Source organism: Scyliorhinus torazame, chromosome 6 (assembly GCF_047496885.1).
Source record: "Scyliorhinus torazame isolate Kashiwa2021f chromosome 6, sScyTor2.1, whole genome shotgun sequence".
Lineage (NCBI taxonomy): Eukaryota > Metazoa > Chordata > Chondrichthyes > Carcharhiniformes > Scyliorhinidae > Scyliorhinus > Scyliorhinus torazame.
The window spans coordinates 44075906-44097578 of record NC_092712.1 but is presented as its reverse complement, the minus strand read 5'-3'; the positions used below and the strand labels follow the sequence as shown (position 1 = coordinate 44097578).

The 21673-nt window shown below is 49.6% G+C and overlaps 1 protein-coding gene across 2 annotated transcripts in view; it reads right to left on the bottom strand.

Moving 5' to 3' along the window:
• Positions 1-21673, bottom strand: part of LOC140424771 (NEDD8 ultimate buster 1-like) — a 169652-nt gene that overhangs the window by 34403 nt on the left and 113576 nt on the right. For both annotated transcript variants that reach the window (XM_072508160.1, XM_072508161.1), the window contains exons 10-11: positions 6072-6224; positions 3451-3537 (exon numbers count right to left, since the gene is read on the bottom strand). In XM_072508160.1, coding sequence (XP_072364261.1) covers positions 3451-3537; positions 6072-6224 — 240 coding nt within the window. The remainder of the gene's footprint in view (positions 1-3450; positions 3538-6071; positions 6225-21673) is intronic.

The following is a 21673-nucleotide window of genomic DNA, read 5'->3' as shown; positions in this document are numbered from 1 at the left end:
ATGCCGAATTTCCTTCGTTTCCTGAGGAAGTATAGGCGCTGTTGTGCTTTCTTAGTGGTGGCATCGACGTGGGTGGACCAGGACAAATTTTTGGAGATGTGCACCCCTAGGAATTTAAAACTGCGAACCATCTCCACCTCGGCCCCGTTGATGCTGACAGGGGTGTGTACAGTGACCAGCTCTTTAGTTTTGCTGGCATTGAGGGATAGATTGTTGTCGCTGCACCACTCCACTAGGTTCTCTATCTCTCTCCTGTATTCGGACTCGTCGTTATTCGAGATCCGGCCCACTATGGTCGTATCGTCAGCAAACTTGTAGATGGAGTTGGAACCAAATGCTGCCACGCAGTCCTGTGTGTATAGAGTAAAGTAAGGGGCTAAATTCGCAGCCTTATGGGGCCCTGGGATTGAGGACTACTGTGGAGGAGGTGTTGTTTTTTATTCTTACTGATTGTGGTCTGGGAGTTAGAAAGTCGAGGATCCAGTTGCAGAGTGAGGATCCAAGTCCTAGGTTTTGGAGCTTTGATATGAGCTTGGCTGGGATTATGGTATTGAAGGTGGAGTTGTAGTCAATAAATAGGAGTCTGATGTAGGAGTCCTTGTTATCGATATGCTCTCGGGATGAGTGTAGGGCCAGGGAAATACCGTCTGCTGTGGACTGGTTGCGGCGGTATGCGAATTGCAGTGGATCAAGGCGTTCTGGGAGTAGATGCTGGCAATGCATCCCCAGAGACCCAGGATCACAAGGGACCAAGGATACTGGTGAGTCAGGGCAGGATGGGGGGCCACAGGGAGGTGGTCTCTGATTAGTTAAGATCAGGAGGTTGGAAGAAAGAGAAGGGGCTGGTTCTCATTGGACTCCCCTTCCAAATGCCTGACCTTGAGAGTGGCCCAGGAAGCCTGCAAGCAAACATGGCTTCCCGCAGAGCAACTCTCCCGCCCATCACTGATTGAATACCAGCAGCAGAAGGATATTCGCCCGCACTCCAACACGGCCCTTCCTACTCTCTCACTCCATACCACCTCACCTATTCCACCACCCTTGTAACTTCCTCCACCCTCCTCTAGGCCTCTCCACCTGCCCCACCTCGTCATTCCTACCTCCTCATCAAACCTTACCCTCTCTCCCTGACCAACCTCGCTTAACAGTCTCCTCTGGAGGTCCCCAGCATCACAGATGGCAGTCTTCAGCGAATTCGATTCACTCTGCGTGATATCAAGAAACAGGAGTTGGGACGTCTTGTTGAAGTTGTACAAGACACTGGATACTGCAAAGGCTATGGGCCCTGACAATATCCCGGCAATAGTACTGAAGACTTGTGCTCCAGAACTGGCCACATCCCTAGCCAAGCTGTTCCAGTACGGTTACAACACTGGCATCTACCCGGCAATGTGGAAAATTGCCCAGGTGTGTCCTGTACACAAGAAACAGGACAAATCCAAACCAGCCAATTACCGCATTACCAGTCTACTCTCCTGGCCTTATTACAGCCTTGCTTCAAACATGGACAAAAGAGCTGAACTCCAGAGGTGAGGTGAGAGTGACTGCCCTTGACATCAAGGCAGCATTTGGTCAAGTATGGCATCAAGGAGCTCTAGCAAAACTGGAGTCAATGGAAATCAGGGGGCAAGCTCTCCACTGGTTGGAGTCATACCTGGCACAAAGGAAGATGGTTGTGGTTGTTGGAGGTCAGTCATCTTTGTCCTGGGACATCACTGCAGGAGTTCCTCGGGATACTGTCCTCGGCCCAACCATCTTCAGCTACTTCATCAGTGACATTCCTTCCATCATAAGGTCAGAATGGGGAAGTTCACTGATGACTGCACAATGTTCAGCACCATTCGCGACTCCTCAGAGAACAAAGCAGTCCATGCCCAAATGCAGCAAGTCCTGGACAATATCCAGGCTTGGGCTGACAAGTGACAAGTTAGATTCGCGCCACTTAAGTGCCTGGCAATGACCATCTCCATCTTTGCAGATGACACCAAGATTGGTGGCACAGTGGATAGTGAAGAAGGTTATCTAGGATTGCAACGGGATCTTGATCAATTAGGCCAGTGGGCCGCCGAATGGCAGATGGAGTTTAATTTAGATAAATGTGAGGTGATGCATTTTGGCAGATCGAATCAGGCCAGGACCTACTCAGTTAATGGTATGGCGTTGGGGAGAGTTATAGAACAAAGAGATCTAGGAGTACAGGTTCATAGCTCCTTGAAGATGGAGTCGCAGGTGGACAGGGTGGTGAAGAAGGCATTCGGCATGCTTGGTTTCATTGGTCAGAACATTGAATACAGGAGTTGGGACGTCTTGTTGAAGTTGTACAAGACATTGGTACGGCCACACTTGGAATACTGTGTGCAGTTCTGGTCACCCTATCATAGAAAGGATATTATTAAACTGGAAAGAGTGCAGAAAAGATTTACTAGGATGTTGCCGGGACTTGATGGTTTGAGTTATAAGGAGAGGCTGGATAGACTGGGACTTTTTTCCTTGGAGCGTAGGAGGCTTAGGGGTGATCTTATAGAGGTCTATAAAATAATGAGGGGCATAGATAAGGTAGATAGTCAACATCTTTTCCCAAAGGTAGGGGAGTCTAAAACTAGAGGGCATAGGTTTAAGGTGAGAGGGGAGAGATTCAGAAGGGCCCAGAGGGGCAATTTCTTCACTCAGAGGGTAGTGAGTGTCTGAAATGGGCTGCCAGAGGTAATAGTAGAGGCGGGTACAATTGTGTCTTTTAAAAAACATTTAGATAGTTACATGGGTAAGATGGGTATAGAGGGTTATGGGCCAAGTGCGGGCAACTGGGACTAGCTTAATGGTAAATACTGGGCGGCATGGACTGGTTGGGCCGAAGGGCCTGTTTCCATGCTGTAAACTTCTATGATTCTATGAATAAGAGAGGATCAAACAACCGCCCTTGACAATTAATGGCATTGTCATTACAGGGCACAAGTCAGGAGTGTAATGGAATACTCTCCACTTGCTTGGATGAGTGTAGCTCCAACAACACTCAAGAAGCTCGACACCATTCAGGATAAAGCAGCCCGCTTGATTGGCACCCCATCCACAAGCATTCAATCCCTCCACCACCGATGAACAGTGGCAGCCGAGTGGACTATCTATAAGATGCACTGCAGGAACTCACCAAGTTTCCTTAGATGGCACCTTCCAAACCCACGACCGCTACCATCTAGAAGGACAAGAGCAGCAGGTACCTGGGAACCCCACCACCTGGAGGCTCCCCTCCAAGCCACTCACCACTCTGACTTGGAAATATATCGCCATTCCTTCACTGTCGCTGGGTCGAAATCCTAGAACTCCCTCCCTAACAGCACTGTGGGTGTACCTACACCACATGGACTGGAGCCTTCTCAAGGGCAATTAGGGATGGCTGACAAATGCTGGCCAAACCAGCGACACCCACATTCCGTAAATGATTAAAAAAATTACCTGTTGCAGCTGTCCACCTGCAGCTTGAGCCCTGCTTCTGAGTTGTTCCCTTCTTTCATCCGCTTCTCTCCTTTGCTGCTGGGCTCTCTGTGTGAAATCAGGAAGTACAAATTGGTCAGTTTGTTTGATTTTACCCGGGAAGGTTAACCGACATGAGCAGTGACCTTCCAGCTCGCAGAATCACACATTCATTCCAATGAACCCAGTCAGTGTGAAGGAAAATTTGAAACAGGTTCCAGGTTTATGGACCAAACCAGGCAAAAGGCCTCAATGGACACAGACAACAGGAGTCTCGCTTGTTGGCGGGAGGAGTAGCTCAGGGCCCTGCGTCACGTCCAGTGGGGAAGGTCGGCGCTATTCAGTGCCAGGCAGACACCTTGGGCGAAATTCTCCGGTATCGGCGCGATGTCCGCCGACCGGCGCCAAAAACGGCGTAAATCAGTCGGGCATCGCACCGCCCCACAGATGCGGAATCCTCTGCATCCTGGGGGGCCGAGCCCTAATGTTGAGGGGCTAGGCCCGCGCCGGACTGATTTCCGCCCCGCCAGCTGGCGGAAAAGGCCTTTGGTGCCCCGCCAGCTGGCGCGGAAATAACATTGCCGGGCGGCGCATACACGGGAGCGATATCGGCCGCTCACAGCATCCCCGCGCATGCCCAGTGGAGGGAGTCTCTTCCGCCTCCGCCATGGTGGAGACCGTGGCGAAGGCGGAAGGAAAAGAGTGCCCCCACGGCACAGGCCCGCCCACGGATCGGCGGGCCCCGATCGCGGGCCAGGCCACCGTGGGGGCACCCCCTGGAGCCAGATCGCCCTGCGCCTCCCCCAGGACCCCGGAGCCCGCCCGCGCCGCCTTGTCCCGCCGCTAAGAGAGGTGGTTTAATCCACGCCGGCGGGACAGGCATCCTAGCAGCGGGACTTCGGCCCACCCGGGCCAGAGAATCGCGGGGGGGTGGGGGGGGCCCGCCAACTGGCGCGGCGCGATTCCCGCCCCCGCCGAATCTCCGGTGCCGGAGAATTCGGCAACCGGCGGGGGCGGGATTCACGCCAGCCCCCGGCGATTCTCCGACCCGGCGTGGGGGGGGGGGGGGGGTCGGAGAATCTCGCCCCTTAAGTGGCCAGTGGCAGGTCTTTCTTGGGATCAAGGATCCCGAGGGAGGTAATTCCACCCCCCCCCCACCACCCCACTCCGAGAGATGCTACCCCCCGATGGTGGGGGACTCTGGAACTAGGGGTCATAGTTTGAGGATAAGGGGTAAACCATTCCAGACTGAGGAAAGGAGAAATTTCTTCACCCAGAGAGTGGCGAATCAGCGGAGTTCTCCACCACAGAAAGTAGTTGAGGCCAAAACATTGTATAATTTCAAGAATGAAGTAGATATAGCTCTTGGGGATAAAGCGATCAACGGATATGAGGGGAAAGTGGAATCAGGGTATTCCATTTGATGATCAGCAATGATCAGCAATGATGATGACTGGTGGAGCAGATTCGAAGGGAGAATGGTCTTCTACTGCTTCTATTTTCTATGTGTGTTTCTATGTATGCAGTCAATCAAAAGCCAGCAGCTCACCATTGCCCTCAGCACCATTGTGGGAACGGTGGTAGATGCTGGCAATGCATCCCAGAGATCGAGGATCAATATGGGACCAAGGCCACAGGTGAGTCAGGGCAGGATGGGGGCAATAGGGAGGTGGTCCTTGGTTAGTGGAGGTCAGGAGGTTGGACGAAAGGGCAGGGGTTGGATCTCATTGGTCGCTCCCCCCCTCACCCTCGCCACTCCCCTTCCCAATGCCAAGTTCCTCGATCAGGCACTAAAGTGGCTGTCACATTCAGGCAAAACAAGTCAATTAATGACTTGCCATTGAGACCAGACCCTAAACCCTTCTCCACTTGATAAATACAGACCAGAAAACCCTCCAGTGATTCCACCCGCTTATATGGTCTCAGTTTTGTCTTAGTGTGTATTTGTGGAGATAGAAAAGGCTGCGAGAAGGTGGTTGGTGAGGCTGGCCTAGTGGCTAGCACTGTGAAATGGAATCACTTCAGGAAAGGAAACTGGTCAGTACACTGGATAAAAGCAAATTACTGCAGATGCTGGAATCTGAAACCAAAGAGAAAATGCTGGAAAATCTCAGCAAGTCTGGCAGCATCTGTAGGGAGAGAGAAGAGCCAACGTTTCGGGTCCAGATGACCCTTTGTCAAAGCTCAAGCGCGATGCGGCCGTAATATCGCGCCCATTATCTTCACTGGAAGAGTGAAGAGCAAGGTGAGGAGAACTTGCTTGTTTCTATACAGAGATAGAGAATGCTCCAGCAGAAGCATTGCAGGAGTTAGAATGTTTAATTGCTGTTAAAGGAGAAGGGGCTAAATTGGGAAAAGGGAGCTGTGAAAGGATGTTAAAAAAAAGCTGAGGATAAACAGGAAGCTCTTTCACCTGGAAATATTGACAGTGTTAACTGGGTGGTCCCATTTTGAAACTGTTACCATAGCAACAGGCGGAGGTTAGTGAAGATTGACCCTTATGATATCAAAAAAGATCGACTTCTTCAGCCTGCTTTCAAAAGTGTTTCTGACTTCATGCAAACCAGGCATTTGTCAGATTGTCCTGTGCTGATACGACTCACCTCTCTCTTCTTGTTAATATATAACTTTGCCTTCTCAATGTCACCTCCAGTAGCTCGCAAGCCAAATCGTGCTTCCCGAGTAGTGAATCCTTCATTCGCAAGGCAAACCACATCAAAATCATCCAATCTCAGCGCATCCAATTGTGTTTCTGCCTAAATAAAGACGGATAAGGAACAAACAACTGCTTCAACCAATTCACCAATATGAACCACAGAAAATGACCACAACCCAGTGCCAGGCTCTGGGCTTAGACAGAGACATCAGATATAAGAGCAGGAGGAGGCCATTCGGCTTTCTGAGCCTGCTCCGCCATTCATTTTGATGGAGTCATAGAGTCATAGAATCATACAGCACAGAAAAGGCCCTTCGGCACATCGTGTCTGCATTGGTCAAAAACGAACACCTAACTATACTAATCCTATTGTCCAGCACTTGGCCCATAGCCTTGTATGCCTTGAGATCGCAAGTGCACATCTAAATACTTCTGAAATGTTTTGAGGGTCTCTGCCTCCTCCGCCCTTTCAGGCAGCGAGTTCCAGACTCCCACCCCCCTCTGGCTGAAAATCTTTTTCCTCACATCCTCTCTAAACCTGCTGCACCTTACCTTAAATCTATGCCCCCTGGTCATTGACCCCTCCACCAAGGGGAAACGTTTGTTCCTTTCTATTCTACATATGCCCCCCTCATAATTTTATACATCTCATTGATCATGGCTGATCACCCAACTCAATAGCCCAATCCCGCTTTCCTCCATATCCTTTGATCCCCTTGGTCCTAAGTGCTCTATCTAACTGCTTCTTGAAAACATACAAAACTGAGCAATTGAATACATACTTTGGTTTCGTCTTCACAAATGAGGACACAAATCAGATCCCAGAAATGTTGTAGAATGAAAGGTTTAGTGAGAGGGGAGAACTGAGGGAGATTAGTAGAGAAATGGTGCTGGGAAAACTGATGGGATTGAAGGCGGTCAATCCCCAGGGCCTGAGAATCTGCATCCCAGAGTGCTTAAGGAGGTGGCTCTGGAAATAGTGGACGCATTGGTGGTCATCTTCCGGGATTCTATATACTCTGGAACTGTCCCTGCAGATTGGAGGGTAGCGCACGTCACTCCGATATTCAAAAAGGGAGGTAGAGAGAAAGCAGGGAATTGTAGACCAGTAAGCCTAACATCAGTAGTGAGGAAAATTCTTGAATCCATTATCAAGGACTCTATAGCGGAACATTTAGAAAGCAGTGGCAGGATCAGTCAGAGTCAGCCTGGATTTATGAAGGGAAAATCATGCTTGACAAATCTATTGGAATCCTTTGAAGATGTAACCAGTACAGTCGACAAGGGGGAGCCAGTCGATGTAGTGTATTTGGACTTTCAGAAGGCGTTTGACAAAGTCCCGCATAAGAGATTATTGTGCAAAATTAAAGTGTTTGGGATTGGGGGAAATGAGGTGGATAGAAAACTTGTTGGCAGAGAGGAAACAAAGAGTAGGGATTAATGGGTCCTTTTCAAATTGGTAGGCAGTAACCAGTGGGGTACCACAGGGATCGGTGCTGGGACCTCAGCTATTCACAATATATATTAATGATTTGGATGAGGGAACAAAATGTAACATCTCAAAGTTTGCAGATGACACCAAATTAGGTGGGAGGGTGAATTTTGACGAGGATGCAGTGATCCTACAGCAAGTTCTGGACAGGTTGGGTGAATGGGCAAACCAATGGCAGATGCAGTATAATTTGGATAGGTGTAAGGTTATTCATTTTGGAAGCAAAAACAGGAAGGCAGATTACTATCTGAATGGTTGTAAATTGGGAGTGGGGAGTGTGCAGCGGGACCTGGGTGTCCTTGTGCACCATTCACTGAAGGTAAGCATGCAGGTGCAGCAGGCGGTAAAGAAGGCTAATGGCATGTTGGCCTTCATTGCAAGAGGTTTCGAGTATAGGAGCAGGGATGTGTTGCTACAATTGTACAGGGCCTTGGTGAGGCCACACTTGGAGTATTGTGTGCAGTTTTGGTCTCCTTCTCTGAGGAAGGATGTTCTTGCTCTCGAGGGAGTGCAGCGAAGGTTTACCAGACTGATTCCAAAGATGGTGGTGTCATGTTAAGCACACTGAGTTAACACGGGCTGCAACTGGATGCAGCTATGACTGAAATAGACTCCAAACCTTGAAGTTAGTTCAATTTGATTTATTGAACCTGTCACACAGTTAGCACAGTTCTCTGTGAGTTCGACTCTGCTAACCTAAGTGTGATCTCTCTGTCTGACGGAACCAGACTAGCTCTTAGCCACGTGCTCTATGCGTTCCGTGATATATACACCGGACTCACTCTGTAGATGTCCCCAGTGGAAAGAGGCGGAGTGTGACTGCCTCGAGTCTTTTATTGTGGGAAACCACCCCCAAATGTTCTGCCTGCTGATTGGTTGTGTCCTGTTCTCTGTGCTCATTAGCTGCCTGTCTGTATCTCATTTTGTGCATGTCTGCATATCATGACATCTCCCATTTTGAAATGTTTTTCTGCAGCCTATGTGAAAGTATTTACATGTGTAGGCTGAAAAACTAATGTATTTTCATGAGATGGCAGATGGGAACATATGTACATATGAAAACAGGCGTCAAGTGTGCGAAAACAGAACATAGCAAACAAAACAATTGTTCATAAGTCCAGTCTCTGGGGCTTGCGTCTGATCCTGGTCGACCGCCAGAGAGGTGGTGGTGGGGACGACGGCGCCTTGATGGGCGAGATTGCAGCAGGACCGGTGGCCTCGTGGTTTGAGGTGTCAGGAGGTGGCACAATAACAGATGGAAACAACAAAGAATGTGGTTGCGGGCGGGCAACTGTGCGCAGTGCCCGTCTGTTTCGCCGCACAAGAGAGCCCTCAGCCATACGCACAACGTACGATCGAGATGCAGTCTGTCGGACAACAACCGCTGGAGCTGACCAACCTCCATCAGGTAGCTTGATCCGAACAGCATCCACCGGGGATAGCACAGGCAAATCGGTGGCATGAGCATCAGAGCCATGCTTTTTCCGGTCCCTGAGTTTCTGCACCTTCTGCAGCACCGGGAGGTGATCCCGATCAGGCAAGTGTATGGCTGGAAGAGTCATCCGCAGGTCCCTGTTCATCAGGAGTTGAGCCGGTGACATGCCGGTAGACAGAGGGGTTGCCCTGTACCAAGCAGCTCAAGGTTGACGTCAGAAGCAGAATCCGCAGCCTTGCAGATGAGCTGCTTCACTATGTGCACCCCTTTCTCAATCTTCCCGTTGGACTGCGGGTAATGTGGGCTGGAAGTGACGTGATGAAACTGATATAGCTGGGCAAATCTTGACCACTCTTGGCTGCTGAAGGAAGGACCGTTGTTACTCATGACAGTGAGTGGAATACCGTGCCTGGAGAACGTCTCCTTACAGGCCTTGATGACGGTCTGAGATGTGAGGTCTGAGAGCTTCATGACTTCTGGATAGTTGGAAAAATAATCAATGATTAGCACATAATCAAGACCATTGGCGTGAAAGAGGTCGATGCCCACCTTGGACCACGGGGAGGTCACGATATTGTGCTGCTGAAGCGTCTCCTTGCTATGTGCTGGCTGGAAGCGTTGATAGGTCGGACAGTTGAGGACCATATTTGAGATGTCCTGACTAATCCCAGGTCAGACAGCTTGCCTGGCTCTGCGCCTGCCCTTCTCGACACCCAGATGCCCCTCGTGGATTTTCCGGAGCATCAAGCTCTGGAGACTGCGTGGAATGACAATGCCGTCCAGCTTGAGGAGGATACCATCAACCACCATCAGGTCATCCTTCACATTGAAGAATTGAGGGCACTGCCCTTTTTGCCAGCCATTGGTGAGGTGGTGCACGACACGCTGCAGAAGAGGCTCTTTGGCTGTCTCGTCGCGAATGCGGATCACCTTTTCATCCGACGCCGGGAGGTTGCTGGCCCACAGCTGCACCTGTGGTTCGATCTGTTGGATGAATGCCGGCGGGTCAGCAGGCAAGGTTATGGAGCGGGACAGGGCATCCGCAATAATGAGCTCCTTGCCAGGCTTGTACACGAGCTCAAAGTCATACTGCCTGAGTCTGAGGAGGATACGCTGCAGTCGGGGCGTCATGTCGTTCAGGTCCATGTGGATAATGCGGACCAGAGGCCTGTGGTCCGTCTCACCGGTGAACGGCGGCAGGCCGTAGACATAATCGTGGAACTTGAGAATTCCAGTGAGAAGGCCCAGGTATTCCTTTTCAATTTGGGCGTACTGCTGCTCGGTGGGTGTCATTGCCCGTGATGCATAGGCAACAGGATGAGGTGTCATCGCGCTGGAGCAACGCCGCACCGATGCCATCCTGGCTCGTATCTATCGAGATTTTCGTTTGCCTGTCAGGGTCACAAAATGCCAATACAGGTGCAGTGGTGAAGCTTGGCTTTCAGCTCCAACCACTCTGCTTGATGAGCTGCCTGCCACTCAAAGGAAGTAGACTTTTTCACCAGGTGTCTGAGGGCCGTGGTGTGTGAGGCCAGGTTTGAGATAAACTTGCCCAAGAAGTTCACCATTCCTAGGAAGCGCAGCACCGCCTTCTTGTCTTCAGGGCTCTTCATGGCTTCGATGGCCTTGACCGTGTCTGTGTCTGGGCGCACACCCTGCTGAGATATCTGGTCACCCAAGAACTTCAGTGTCGACATGCCAAAGCAGCACTTGGCCCTGTTCAACTTGAGGCCATTGGCATGGACACGGCGGAATACCTGCTGGAGACGAGAGATGTGCTCTTCGGGGGTTGTGGACCAAATGATAACGTCGTCCACATACACACAAACCCCTTCAATGCCCTCCATCATCTGCTGCATGATTCTATGGAAGATCTCCGAGACCGAGACAATGCCGAATGGCATACGATTATAGCAGTACCTGCCAGTGTGTTGAAGGTGCAGAGCCTTCTGCTGGACTCATCCAGCTGGATATGCCAGAACCCGTGTGATGCATCTAAATTTGTGAAAAAACGGGCGTGTGCCATCTCACTTGTTAGTGCCTCCCGCTTCGGGATGGGGTAGTGTTCCCGCATTATATTCTGGTTGAGATCCTTGGGATCAATACAAATGCGCAGCTCTCCCGAAGGCTTTTTTACACAGACCATCGAGCTGACCCAGTCAGTCGGTTCTGTGACTTTGGAGATGATGCCCTGGTCCTGAAGAGCCTTCAACTGCGCCTTCAGGCGCTCCTTCAGCGGAGCCGGGTCCCGGCGTGGAGCGTGGACTACAGGTGTGGCATCAGGCCGCAGCAGGATCTTGTACCGATATAGCAGCGTGCCCATCCCGTCAAACACATCCGGATACTGAGCAAGGGTGTCGTCAATGCCGGCTTGAAGATCCACGTTGGGGGAGGTCATTGTGTAGACCCGCTGCACAAGGTTTGGCTGCTTGCATCCATGTGCGGCGAGCAGGGAGGCCCTGTCTGGCTTGCGGATTTCAAACCTTAGCCTTACGTGAACGCTTCTGTTGGAGACGAGCAGATGGCAGGATCCCAGTGCTTTAAAGGCATTGCCGTTATAGTCCAGGAGCTGGCAGGCTGCTGGAAGGGGCTTGGGTGGCTTCTTGATGCGGTTGAAATCTGCCTGTGACAGGAGACTGGCAGATGCACCTGTGTCCAGCTTGAACTGGATAGAGCATTGATTTACTTACATCACCGCACGCCATTCGTCCGCAGAATCCACAGTGAGGATGGGCAGACTCCGTGATGATGTCGGTGAGGCATGTTCACGCGTGGTGGTGATGCCCACATGGTAGGGGGACTCCAGGCAATTGTCCTCTGGATCCGTAATGCTGCCAGGATCAGAATCCTGTAAACCTTGCTGGACACTCCGAACGTGCCTGCGTTGGCGTTGGGAATGCTGGCCCTTGACTGGTGGTACAGACCTGCACAAGGCTGCTTAGTGTCCAGGCTTCCCGCAATTTAAACAGCACCTGCCTCTTGCAGGGCAGTGTTTCTTCAAGTGGACGGTGCCACAGTTCGGGCACGTCATGACGTCGTTACGCTCCGTGCTTCGTCGCACATGCGCAGTGCGGTCGGCAGACGTTCGCACCTGCACAGTGTGGTGATCGGCCGCTTCATTATCCCATTCGCGTCGCGCATGCGTGGGGCTCCGGGAAGAGTGCGCAAAATGGCCGCTTTCATCAAAGCTGAAGCTCTGCATCCGGGCGATGGCCTGCACTCTCTCTGCCTCGTGGGAGGCAACTTTCTCCGTTTCAGCCGATTTGTATTGGGAATACCGATTTTTGCCTTGCTCATGCACTGTACACCTTTCAATCGCGACTGGCAGGGTTATATGCTTGATTTTTAAAAGCTGCTCTCTCAGCGGATTAGAGTGAACGCCAAAAACGATTTGGTCCCTGATCATGGAGTCAGCAATACCACCAAAGTTGCAGGACAGCGCTAATAGTCGGAGATTAGTTAGGAAGGAGTTGAAAGATTCGTCTTTACCTTGAAGACATTGTTTGAATATATAGTGCTCGAAGATTTCATTGGGGTCTACTTCACAGTGACTATTGAACTTGTCCAGGATGGTCTGAAACTTTGTCTTGTCCTGGCCTTCGGCGAAGTTAAACGAGTTGACGAGTTGGATGGCTTGACCCCCGCTGTCGAGAGGCGAAGCGCGATCTTTCTTGCATCAGACGCACCCTCGAGGTCTGAGGCTTCGCTGTACAGCAGAAACATTTGCTTGAATGTCCGCCAGCTGCCACTGAGATTGCCGGAGGTCCGCAGCAGTTGAGGAGGCTGGATCTTCTCCATGGTGCCGGGATGCATTTGCTGGTCATCACGGAACAGATTGAGGTAAACCACCTAAGAATAGCAGTCTACTGGTACCATGTCGTGTTATGCACACTGAGATAACACGGGCTGCAACTGGATGCAGTTATGACTGAAATAGACTCCAGACCTTGAAGTTGATTCAATTTCATTTATTGAACCTGTCACACAGTTAGCACAGTTCTCTGTGAGTTCGACTCTCTGCTAACCTAAGTGTGATCTCTCTCTGTCTGACGGAACCAGACTAGCTCTTAGCCACGTGCTCTATGCGTTACGTGATATATACACCGGACTCACTCTGTAGATGTCCCCAGTGGAAAGAGGCGGAGTGTGAGTGCCTCGTGCCTTTTATAGTGGGAAACCACCCCCAAGTGTTCTGCCTGCTGATTGGTTATGTCCTGTTCTCTGTGCTCATTAGCTGCCTGTCTGTATCTCATTATGTGCATGTCTGCATATCATGACAGGCGGGATTGTCATATGAGGAGAGATTGACTAGGTTAGGATTGTTCTCGCTGGAGTTCAGAAGAATGAGGGGGGATCTCATAGAGACTTATAAAATTCTTACAGGATTAGACAGGGTAGATGCAGGGAAGATGTTACCAATGTGTCCAGAACCAGGGGTCACAGCCTGAGGATTGAGGATAAACCATTTCGGACAGAGATAAGGAGACATTTCTTCACACAAAGAGTGGTGAGCCTGTGGAATTCATTACCACAGGAAGTAGCTGATGCCAAAACTTTGAATATATTTAAGAGGCGGCTAGATATAGCACTTGGGGAGAATGGGATCAAAGGCTATGGGGAGAAAGCAGGATTAGGCTATTGAATTGGATGATCGTGATGAATGGCAGAGCAGACTCGAAGGGTCAAAAGGCCTCCTCCTGCTCCTATCTTTTATGTATCTATGTATACAATGTTTTGGCCACAACTACTTCTTGTGGTAACGAATTCCCAGGCCGACCACTCTCTGGGTGAAGGAATTTCTCCTAATCTCTGTCCTAAATGGTCTATCCCATATCCTCAGATTGACCCCTGATTCTGGACACACCCACCATCGGGAACATCCTTCCTGCATCTACCCTGTCCAGTCCTGTTAGAATTTTATTGGTTTCTATGAGATCCCCCTCTCATTCTTCTGAACACCAGCGATTACAATCCTAACCGACTCATTCTCTCTTCGTACCTAAGTCCTGCCATCCCAGGAATCAGTCTGCTGCACTCCCTCCCTTGATAGAACATCCTTCCTCAGATAAGGAGACCAAAACTGCTCACAATATTCCAGGTGTAGTCTCACCAAGGCCCTGTATAATTGCAACAAGACATCCCTGCACCTGTGGTCGAATCCTCTCGCAATGAAGGCCAACATACTATTTGCCTTCTTTACCGCCTGCTACACCTGCATGTTTACCTTCAGTGACTGGTGCACAAGGACAGCCAGGTCTCGTTGCACATTCTCCTCTCCTAATTTACGGCCGTTCAGACAATAGTCTGCCTTCTCGTTTTTGCTACCAAAAGTGGTAACCTCACATTTCTCCTCCAGCAATTGTACTGACAAGTTGACCAGAGAACCATTTTTTTTAACCATTGACCAATTCAGGTGCAGTGCTCTAACTGTGAGATGTGGGAAGCCCGTGACGCTTCCAGCATTCCGGATGACTACATCTGCAGGAAGTGTACCCAATGGCAGCGCCTCACAGACCACGTGGTTCGGTTGGAACGGCGGTTGGATGCACTTAAGAGCATGCAGGTGGCGGAAGGCATCATAGATAGGAGTTATAGAGACGTGGTCACACCTGAGGTGCAGGCAGGCAGGTGGTGACCGCTAGAAAGGGCAGGCAGTCAGTGCAGGAATCCTCCTCTCTAACAAGTATAACATTTTGGATACTGTTGGGGGGGATGATCTATCAGGGGAAAACAACAGCAGCGACCAGAGCAGTGGCACCGCGGCTGGTCCAATTGTTCAGTGGGGAGGGTCAAAGCACAGAAGAGCAATAGTCATAAGGGACTCCATAGTTAGGAGCACAGATAGGCGCTTCTATGGTGGTCAAAAAGGATGGTGTGTTGCCTCCCTGGTGCCAGGGTCCGGGATGTCACTGAACTGCTGCAGGGCAGCCTCAAGGGGGAGGGTGATAAGGCAGAGGTCATGGTACATGTTGGTACCAATGGCAGAGGTAGAAAGCGGGATGAGGTCTTGCATCAAGAATTCAAGGAGTTAGGCAGTAGACTAAAGGGCAGGACCTCTCGGGTTGTAATCTCTGGATTACTCTGAGCGCCACGTGCCAGTGAGTACAGGAATAGGAGAACAGCACAGATGAATGTGAGGCTTAAGAGTTGATACAGGGGGGAGGGTTTTAGATTCCAGGACCATTGGGAACATTTTGGGGGAAGGTGGGACCTGTACATGCGGGACGGTCTACATCTAAACCAGAGCGGGACTAACATCCTTGCTGGCGAGTTTACGAGTGCTGTTGGGAAGAGTTTAAACTAATTTGGCAGGAGTAGGGGACACAGACGGATAGCAGAATAGGGACACAGGTATAACATAGAAAAGCAATCAGGTCAGAGGGAATACAGCGGTAGTAAGTTTCAAGGGAGTAAGACAAGAACAAACAAAGAACAAAGAAATGTACAGCAGAGGAACAGGCCCAGCCCCAGGGACTAGCTGATGGGTTTCAGGCTTCTGGAAAGGGCGGTCCCACCTATAGTGGAGATGCAGTCACAGAACCAGGGAGTGCCAGCAACCAACCAGCGCCTGAACAACAAAGAACAAAGAAATGTACAGCACAGGAACAGGCCCTTCGGCCCTCCAAGCCCGCGCCGACCATGCTGCCCGACTAAACTACAATCTTCTACACTTCCTGGGTCCGTATCCCTCTATTCCCATCCTATTCATGTGTTTGTCAAGATGCCCCTTAAATGTCACTATCGTCCCTGCTTCCACCACCACCTCCGGTAGCGGGTTCCAGGCACCCACTACCCTCTGCGTAAAAAACTTGCCTCGTACATCTACTCTAAACCTTGCCCCTCTCATCTTAAACCTATGCCCCCTAGTAATTGACCCCTCTACCCTGGGGAAAAGCCTCTGACTATCCACTCTGTCTATGCCCCTCATAATTTTGTAGACCTCTATCAGGTCTCCCCTCAACCTCCTTCGTTCCAGTGAGAACAAACCGAGTTTATTCAACCGCTCCTCATAGCTAATGCCCTCCATACCAGGCAACATTCTGGTAAATCTCTTCTGCACCCTCTCTAAAGCCTCCACATCCTTCTGGTAGTGTGGCGACCAGAATTGAACACTATACTCCAAGTGTGGCCTAACTAAGGTTCTATACAGCTGCAACATGACTTGCCAATTCTTATACTCAATGCCCCGGCCAATGAAGGCAAGCATGCCGTATGCCTTCTTGACTACCTTCTCCACCTGTGTTGCCCCTTTCAATGACCTGTGGACCTGTACTCCTAGATCTCTTTGACTTTCAATACTCTTGAGGGTTCTACCATTCACTGTATATTCCCTACCTGCATTAGACCTTCCAAAATGCATTACCTCACATTTGTCCGGATTAAACTCCATCTGCCATCTCTCCGCCCAAGTCTCCAAACAATCTAAATCCTGCTGTATCCTCTGACAGTCCTCATCGCTATCCGCAATTCCACCAACCTTTGTGTCATCTGCAAACTTACTAATCAGACCAGTTACATTTTCCTCCAAATCATTTATATATACTACAAACAGCAAAGGTCCCAGCACTGATCCCTGTGGAACACCACTGGTCACAGCCCTCCAATTAGAAAAGCATCCTTTCATTGCTACTCTCTGCCTTCTATGACCTAGCCAGTTCTGTATCCACCTTGCCAGCTCACCCCTGATCCCGTGTGACTTCACCTTTTGTACTAGTCTACCATGAGGGACCTTGTCAAAGGCCTTACTGAAGTCCATATAGACAACATCCACTGCCCTACCTGCATCAATCATCTTAGTGACCTCCTCGAAAAACTCTATCAAGTTAGTGAGACACGACCTCCCCTTCACAAAACCATGCTGCCTCTCACTAATATGTCCATTTGCTTCCAAGGCTGGATGGCCTCTATTTTAATGCCAGGAGTATTAAAGGTAAAAAGGATGAGTTAAGGGAGATGATTGACATGTGTAATTATGATATAGTAGCTATCACAGAGACATGGTTGAGTGAGGGGCAGGACAGGATTGGCAGCTCAACATCCCGGGATATAGAATCTTCAGGCAAAACAGAGGAGGGGGTAAAAGAGGAGGAGGCATTTCATTATGAATTAAGGAGGCAGTTACTATGGTAAGGAGAGATGATATCTTGGAGGGGGCATAAAATTAAGCTTTTTGGGTAGAGCTTTGGAATGCAAAAAGGACAGCTACATTGCTAGGTGTTTATTATAGACCGTCAGATAGTCAGCGGGAAATTGAGGAGCAAATAAGTGTGCAATTCACGGAGGTGCGTAAAAATAATAAGAGGGTAATTATATTAGGTGATTTTAACTTTCCCAAAATTAATTGGGATAGCCATCATGTTAAGGGCTTAGATGGAGTAGAGTTCTTAAAATGTATACACAAGAGCTTTTTAGCTCCATATGCAGAGGATCCAACAAGGGACAATGCGGTGCTGGACCTAATTCTGGGGAATGGAGCCGGACAAGTGGTTGATGTGTTGGTGGGGGAGCATTTTAGTGATAGCGACCACAATGTGGTACAATTTAAATTTGTTATGGACAAAGAAATAGACAAGTTGCAAAAAAAAGGTTTTGGATTGGGGAAGAATCTGGGGGGGGGGGGGGGGTGGGGCATTCAAAGATAAAATGGGGAGGGTACAGGCCCAATATATTCTCTCTAGGGCAATAGGAAGGTGTAACAATCCCAGAGAACCATGGATGACCAGAGACATTCAGGATATGATGAGAAGGAAAAGAGAGGAGTACAGAAAGTGCAGGAGGGAGCTTAAGAAATCAATTAAGAGAGCAAAGAGTGGATATGCGAAAACTCTGGATGGTAAAAGTAGGAAAATCCCAAGATATTCCAATAGTATATCAATGGGAAAGGGGAGGGCCCATTAAGGACCGAGGGGGAAATCTGTGGGTGGAGCCAGAGGACATTGATAGGATGTTGAACGAATATTTCACATCTGTCTTCACCCAAGAGAATGAGAAGGTAGATATGGAACTCAGAGAGAGAGAGATTGTGAGGTTCTTGAGCAGATTATCCGAGGGAGTCAAAAGCTATTGAAGGTGGTGGCAGACTTTAAAGTGGACAAACCTCCAGGCCCGGATGAATTGTGTCCCAGGATGCTGTGGGAGGTGAGGGAGGAGATGGCAGGGGCTCTGACCCACATTTTTAATTCCTCTCTGGCCAGGGAGGAGGTGCCAGAGGACTGGAGAACAGCTAATGTGGTCCCACTATTTAAGAAAGGTTGTAGAGCCAAGCCAGGGAATTACAGACCTGTGACTCTCACGTCAGTGGTTGGGAAACAACTGGAGAAGATTCTGAAGGAGAGAATCTCTATCTCCACTTGGAGAGGCACGATTTGATCAGGGATAGTCAGCATGGCTTTGTCAGAGGGAGGTCATGCCTAACAAATTTGATTGACTTTTTTAAGCATGTAACCAAGTGTATCGATGAGGGTAGTGCAGTTGATGTAGTTTACATGGATTTCAGCAAAGCCTTTGACAAGGTCCCACATGGGAGACTTATTAAGAAGGCTAATGCACATTGGATATAGGATGAATTGATAAGGTGGATTCATAATTGGCTTTGTGGTAGGAGACACAGAGTGATGGTAGACGGCTGCTTTAGTATCTGGAAGCCAGTGTCCAGTGGCGTCCCACATGGATCGGTGCTTGGCCTACTCCTGCACCTATTTTCTATGTTTCTATGTCAATCACTCTATATCGGTGTCCTCTGGTTCTTGGCCCTTCTGCTAATGGCAACTGTTCCTCTGTATCTGTCCGGTCTTGTCCCCTCCTGATTTTGAATACCTCTATCGAATCTCCTCTGAATCCACTTTCCTGCAGCAGAACAATCCCAGCTCCTATCCAGGTATCCATTTTTCTCACCCCTGACTCTCCTCAACATTGACTTCAGACCCTATGAAGTCTCATGACATCAGGTCAATCATGGGCAAGGAAATCTCCTTCTGATTACCATCTACTGCCCTCCCTCAGCTACTAAATCAGTGCTTCTCCATGTTGAACATCACTTGGAAGATGTCACCCTGATACCAACCCCTGGGAACCTCACTGTATACCTACCGCCAGTCCCCCCAAAAAACAACCATTCACTACTGCTCTCCGTTTCCCGTTGCTTCGCCATGCTGGCACTGCCCCCTTTCAACTTTGCTAACAAACCTATTGCGCGGCACTCTATCAAGTGCCTGTTGGAAGTCCAAATACATGACATCAACTACATTATCCTCATTGACCCTCCCTGTAACCCCATCAAAAAACTCAATCAAGTAAATTAATCATGCATTTAACAAATTTGTGCTGGCTTTCTTTAAATAATCTACACTACTTCTCCAAGTGGTTGTTAGCTTTGTCTTATCTGAAAGACGATGGGCGAAATTCTCCGGTATCGGCGCGATGTCCGCCGACTGGCGCCCAAAACGGCGCAAATCTGTCGGGCATCGCGCCGCCCCAAAGGTGCGGAATGCTTAGCATCTTGGGGGGCCGAGCCCCAACCTTAAGGGGCTAGGCCCGCGCCGGACTAATTTCCGCCCCGGCAGCTGGCGGAAAAGGCCTTTGGTGCCCAGCCAGCTGGCGCGGAAATGACATCTCCGGGCAGCTCATGCGCGGGAGCGTTAGCGGCCGTTGATGGCATTCCCGTGCATGCGCAGTGGAGGGAGTCTCTTCTGCCTCCGCCATAGTGGAGACCGTGGCGAAGGCGGAAGGAAAAGAGTGCCCCCACAGCACAGGCCCGCCCGCTGATCGGTGGGCTCCGATCACGGGCCAGGCCACCGTGGGGGCACCCCCCGGGGCCAGATCGCCCCGCGCCCCCCCCGGATCCCGGAGCCCGCCTGCACCGCCTTGTCCCGCCGGTAAGGTAGGTTGTTTAATCTACGCCGGCGGGACAGGCATTTTAGCGGCGGGACTTCGGCCCATCCGGGCAAGAGAATCGCGGGGGGGGGGGGGGTGGGGCGCCGAATATCCGATGCCGGAGAATTCGGCAACCGGCGGGGGCGGGATTCACGCCAGCCCCCGGCGATTCTCCGACCCGGCGGGGGGTCTGAGAATCTCGCCCGATATCTCAGACAGTGCAGCACTCCCTTATTCCTGCTCTGGGAGATTCAGCCTAGACTTTGTCCTCAAGCTCCTGGAGTGAGGTTTGAATCCTCAATCTCTGACTCAGAGACTACACTGAGCTACAACCCCACATACAAGATCAATGTCACAGAACCTATTGAAAAATGCTGTAATCTATCCCAGATGTGGTTGAGGATGTGAGGGAGATGGTGGTCATTGGCCATCGCAGAACAGTTGTATTTTCCACCCAAGTGCACTCTACAGTGCAGAAGGAGGCCACCCGGCCCATTGAGTCTGCACTGACCCTCTGAGAGAGCACTCTACCTAGGGTCACTCCCCTGCCCTATCTCCACAACCACACACATTGATCATGGCCAATCCACCTAAGATGCACATCTTTGGACTCTAAGGAGCAACTTAGCATGGCCAATCCACCTAACACGCACATCTTTGGACTCTAAGGGGCAACTTAGCATGGCCAATCCACCTAACACGCACATCTTTGGACTCTAAGGGGCAACTTAGCATGGTTAATCCACCTAACACGCACGTCTTTGGACTGTAGGAGGAATCTGGAGCACCCAAGAAAACCCATGCAGACACTGGGAGAATTAGAAAACTCCACACAGACAGTCACCCAAGGCTGGAATTGAACCTGGGTCTCTGGTATTCCCCAGGAGATGGTGTGGAGATGAGTGTGAAATTGCTGGTCTGCCTGTCAGAGATTATAAAAATAAAGGGGGTGGCTACATTAACACACTTTCCCATGAAATGCTTTTTGCAACTTTAGGCCCATTTTGCAGAATATATTTGTAGCTGATAGAGTATTGATTTATTGATTTATTCATAGTTTTAGATGCTAATTGAATGCATGTAGCTGAGAGGTAAAATTATTTAAAGTGTTCTGACTGTGAGAATCCAGTCATTATTTCACATAATGATTTAGCCATTGTATTCCAGTGTATTCAGGAATAGGAATGTATCAACTAATTAGTTAAAACAAGGTCTCTGGGTTGAGCTGTGGCCTGAGAAACCTATCCTGTAACTTTCCTATGACTGCGTACGCAGACATTGAGCTAGTTTTGATAGGCTCCTGTAATGTCCAATGTTTGATTAATAAATCATCCTCTATGTAGCAGAGATCCTTTTGAACAAACCAGGAGGTCTCAGCTGAGAATTAGAAACCAATGAGAGTAAATGAGGGATTAAATCAAGATAAGAATTCCTTTAAAAGTAAGACCTTGTTATCGAGGTCTTGTTCCTGAATTCCTGCATTCCTGGATTCTTGAATTGTCTATCTGTTTATTTGTGTTTAAAGTGATTTCTTGTGCTGTTATGTTTTATGTACCTGTTTGATTCTTTTATGTATTATTTGATATTTTGTTTCTAAGTTCTTATTCAAGTGTATTCAGATGAATAATTAGCAATAAAGTTGTATTTTGGACACCTCCAATCAACTGGACTATCGACTCTCATTAGAAGGTAAAACAATCCCAACAGTTGCGAATTAAAAGAATGCAAATTTAAAAACTATTTTCCTTCT